A 5,114-nucleotide genomic window follows, 5' to 3' on the forward strand; every position below is an offset into this window, starting at 1 on the left:
TGATCCCATCGCTCGACAAAAATGACGTCAACTGACAAAAGGCATGATGGAAGAAGTACTCAAAAAGTATCAATACCCTATTGTTACAAAATCTACTTGAGAAAAAAGTACTTAATTTACTTGAATAAATGCACTTAGTTACTTTCCACCACTGCAGTTGAACACATGTCATTCTTGTCGAACGCCACAGTCATGCGAAGGGGTACACATTAAAGGAGTAGTTCACCCAAAAAATCACTTATTTTCTATCAATTACACACCCCATGAAGCCTTGAATTCATGGGGTGAATTTCAAGGCTTCATGGGGTGTGTAATGGATAGAAAATAAGATTTATTTTGGGTGAACTACTCATTCCCCTGTGTGGTTACCGGTTAGCTGATTGGTGCTCCAGTGGTCACCAGCTTGTAATACGCCCCCTTGAGGCCCATGAGCTGGTCGTGTGCTCCCTTCTCAACCACCAAGCCTCTGGACATGACGGCGATGATGTTGGAGTTCTGGATGGTGGACAGGCGATGGGCGATGACGATGCATGTTCGGCCCTCCCTGGCCTTGTCCAGGGCCTCTTGCACTGTCTGCAACACACACACGCACACGCACACACACGCAAATGGACATACTGTAGAGTTATACATGCAATCACACACGCCTTTGTCTCCTCCAGGCTGGATTACTGCAATGCACTACTCATCGGGATCCCTAGCAAGAGCCTCCAGAGGCTCCAGTACATTCAAAACAGCGCTGCTAGGGTCCTGATGAGAGTGCGAAAATACAATCGCATTACACCCATCCTCCGTTCACTTCACTGGCTCCCCATCTCCTTCAGGACAGAATTCAAGATTTCCCTTCTCACACATCAGTGCATCTATGGCAATGCCCCCCCCCCCCCCCCCGCCTCAAAGAACTCCTCGTCCCAAAACCCGGCACTCGAAGCGTCCGCTCTTCCAACGTTCTCCTTGTCCACAACACCAACCTCCGCACCATGGGAGACCAGGCCTTCTGCTATACAGCCCTGTGTCTCTGGAATGCCCTCCCCGAACACCTGAGAGCACCACAGTCCACTGATGCTTTTAAAATTTTACTAAAAACCTACCTTTTTAACAAAGCGTTTTCTTAATTTTTTTTTGTCTCGCCTAGTTGGGTCCCATGTAATTGTTTTGTTGCCTATGCTATTTTTATGCCTTGCTTTAACCCTGTAGCACTTTGAAATTTGCAAGAATGTAAAATGCGTTATAAATAGAATGCATTATTATTATTACTATATACTGTACTATATAATCTACAATAGAGGCCTATAATACTTTATAGTCCTCTCTCCATCAGCAGTTGTGGATTGTTTTGTGAGATCTCATCTTGAGGGCAAGGAATTTACTGCTTGTATTGACCAGCACAGCTGTGGCACAACTATGGAGTTAAGATCTGACCTGACTTGGTCTGGTCTGTTTTCTCTCACACCCGTTATTATCAGATGACACTTGGATGGATGGATGGGCTTATTACTCTCATTGTTAATTCTTGTCTGTTCCCGTTACTGGTGTGTTCCGTTGCATTGGGTATATACTGTAAACTGTGAACGTATGTTGTTCTGGGAGTCAGACAGCGGGTCCCATTGTGACATGTACTGTACGTTTGGCTCCAGTATTCGAATACTTTTAAAATCTCCCATACTTTAACCCATTATAAGAGCAATAGAACGCTTGTGTGTTGTGTGAATAACATCATGATCTGATCACAGCTGTGATGTTATTCATCATAACACACTCTTGTGTTCTATCGCAACCCATTTCGTATTTAGACCTGGAACACGTTGTAATACCTTTCAAGCCGGGAACACCTCTGTGTGTAGTTGTTGATAAATACAGTATATAGCAATTAGCAACATACATTTTCTTAAAATTATTATTATTATTTATTTTCTTTCAGAAAACTTAGGTCAGGATTTAGAAGGCGTTTTTAGAATCGGCCTCAGGTCTAAATGGGTTAACTGGATATTAGCATGTCTTGACACTGTTCATAGATAGACAACAACATTTTTGAAGATTGGCCCCTAGCACTTAAAGGTTTTCAAGACAATGATTTTGTGAGTTTAAGTGTGACATTTGTACCAAACATAGAGTCTCGCTCCACTGTCTCTTAAAGTTAGTGTGAGTGTGTGTGTGTGTGTGTGTGTGTGTGTGTGTGTGTGTGTGTGTGTGTGTGTGTGTGTGTGTGTGTGTGTGTGTGTGTGTGTGTGTGTGTGTGTGTGAGAGAGACAGGGGTAAAGCAGCAGGGCTTCTTTTTAATTGAAAGGCCAAGAAAGACACAGGGGAGGGGGGTGGGATTTCTATTTTTGTTTTGTTGTTGTTATTGTATGTGAGAGAAAGTTGAAAACGGGAACGTTTATTTTACTGCTACTGTATGTCTAATGATAAAACATTGACACATTGTGTGAACCTGTTGAATCTGTAAAGTGTTAAACCACATTAAATCAAAACCTGACTAGCTCAACTCTTCTAGAATAGAAAGCAATACTTTCCCTCCATTTCTTATTTGTAATGATATATTGAAAAGGTGGGTTAATCACTCATTCATGGTATCACACTAGCTATGGTTTTCTTGTAGTTGTGTTAAGAAAAATGATGCACTTGGGTAAAGGGAGTACTTTGATCCAGATATCAGGGTGGAGAGGGGATACTGAAGCAAAAAAAGTTTTAGAACCACTGCTCTAACCACCATAATCACTGAAAGCAGCCTCTAAGGCCCATAATCATCTGAGCTGGGCAAGCAGCCTTTAAGGCTTGTCCCATAATCATCTGAAGTGCTCGTGCACCACAGTAGGTTCAATGCTCCGGTGGTCAGTACTAATCACAGATATGACTAGTGATGATCGTTTTCATCTTAACCCATTAAGACCGGGAAAGCATCTGTGTGTAATTTTAGATTTTAGCTATATATACATATATAGCACATTGGTTGGCTATTCAAAAATAGCAGATCTACAAGCTCACAGCGCGTCACTTCGTTCTGAGCTTGTAGATCTTCTATTTTTTTTCAATCTTGAAAATGTGTGCAAATCATTGAATATATATGTTTCTTTAAACATTTTTAACTCAAATATTTGCTTCTGGGGGTCCCTGGAACAAAATATTTTCAGATGGGGGTCGGCAGCCAAATACAAATTATTTTTAGAATCGGCCGCAGGTCTTAATGGGTTAATTAAGTAGCTGTGCTCTCAACATTGAGAGAATACCAAGTGGCCGACTGTGCTCTGAATGCCAAATGTTGGCTCCTAGGGCCACTATTAATGTGCTCGAGGCGCAATGTTTTTCAAATGTCAATTTTTTTCACCTAGCATAATATTATTTTACTACTAGTACTAATTCCCTTCCTTCATTTCACATTCAATTTCTTGTCACTTAGCCTCTGTGTTTAATAGCTTTCAACATGGTGCCTGTCAAGATCTGTCTCTGTGTTTTGTTCTGTTTGCCCCAGCCAATCCGGGATCCCTGTGTTGATTGTCTTTGAGTTTCACCTGTCTAGTTAGTTCTGCCCCGGTGTTTTGTATGGACTGGAGAAATAAAACGTTGCTTTCACTTTGAGTTGGACTCAGTTCTCATGCAATTGTGTCGACTTTAGAAAAAGGTGCCGCTATTTTGAGCATGTCATAATAGATGAAAGTCTTTCAGTTTTGTTAATAAAATAGCTGATCTATAAGCTCACACAACACATAGAGTGGGAATGGAAAAAATTGCCTGCTATTCCACAATCCATCAACACCACCAGTAGTGTCATCAGTGTAGAGCGATAAAAAGCATGCCACAACACTCCGAATAGCACAAAGAGGGACGTACAGTATCACCCGCAGACACAAGCACCTAGATGTCTTTAACAGGTATAGGGCATTGCAGTTCCCGCCCACTTCCTGGTTCCACTGCAAAATACTCAATGCATTTTTCCCATTGACTTTTCCAAAAATATTTATATCAATTAATTTAAGCCTAGAATCAAGCCATCCAGGATCCTGGTGAATCATGACCATAAAACGTTTGATTCTGTGAGAAAAAAAAATTTGAAAACGGCAAAACAAAGGGTATTTATTAAATATAGTATATCATATAATTAAATATAAAATAAAATAAATCACAGAATCAAACGTTTTATGGTCATGATTCACCAGGACCCTGGATGGCTTGATTCTAGGCTTAAATTAATTGATATAAATATTTTTGGAAAAGTCAATGGGAAAAATGCATTGAGTATTTTGCAGTGGAACCCGGAAGTGGCCGCAACTGCGATGCCCTATAGCAATCACTCCATTGATACGACAGAATGAGAAACCATATTCACCATTTCCCGAACCACATGCAGTCGGTCTATCCCAAAGACGAGATCCAACTAAAAGGACACTGACCTTTCAAAATGATCAGAGAGATTTCAGTGGGGTAGTAGTTTGAGTGGTGCCCAGAGCTTCAGCAAAGACGTTTCATTGCCTTTATAGACTGCATAAATAATCTCTCGTGAGGGAGAACATTAAAAATCTCTTTGCACCAAAGTGTGGCATCCGTTATTCATCGTACAGCAAAGCATGTACGACTTAAAGTGGTTAACCATTGCACAGATCAGCTGAATTAAAACGGGTTTGACGAGGACCCCGCTGAGCATAGAACGCACCTTCTCGCTCTCCGTGTCCAGGGCAGAGGTAGCCTCGTCCAGCAGCAGGATCTTGGGGTCACGTATGATGGCTCTGGCAATGGCGATGCGCTGTTTCTGACCACGAGAGAGCTGAGAGCCATGAGCGCCCACGTTGGTGTCGTATTTCTAGGCACCCGAGACAAAAGTACCATTAGATTGATGAGAACAGAGATTGGTGTGCGTGTGTGATTAGAGCGCGTTAAAGGTGCTGTATGCAATATGTTTTTGTTAAAATACGTGTTAAATAGCTCTATATTCCAATAGAACCCATTGCTAGAGAGTGTTTTTGGTGACAGCGGTCTCCCTGTCTCTCCGGCTCTTTAGTAAACAGAAAATACATTTCGAGTTGGGATACCAATTTTGTCCAATCAGGAGAGACAACTCATACAGGATACAGGCCCTCAGTGTTGAAACTAAATGTGGAACTGGAACACTATAAAACTGA

General features: G+C 41.6%; 1 protein-coding gene across 1 annotated transcript in view; it reads right to left on the bottom strand.

Moving 5' to 3' along the window:
- Positions 1-372: 372 nt before the first annotated feature.
- The window catches only part of abcb11b (ATP-binding cassette, sub-family B (MDR/TAP), member 11b), a gene marked incomplete at its 3' end in the record, with an annotated part of 29,218 nt that continues 24,476 nt past the window's right edge, over positions 373-5,114 (bottom strand). Inside the window, 2 exon segments of the mRNA XM_084051162.1 lie at positions 373-573; positions 4,649-4,795. Of these exon segments, the coding sequence (XP_083907288.1) occupies positions 373-573; positions 4,649-4,795 (348 nt within the window).

The sequence above is a fragment of the Gymnoscopelus microlampas genome (genome assembly GCF_963454915.1).
Source record: "Gymnoscopelus microlampas genome assembly, chromosome: 24".
Lineage (NCBI taxonomy): Eukaryota > Metazoa > Chordata > Actinopteri > Myctophiformes > Myctophidae > Gymnoscopelus > Gymnoscopelus microlampas.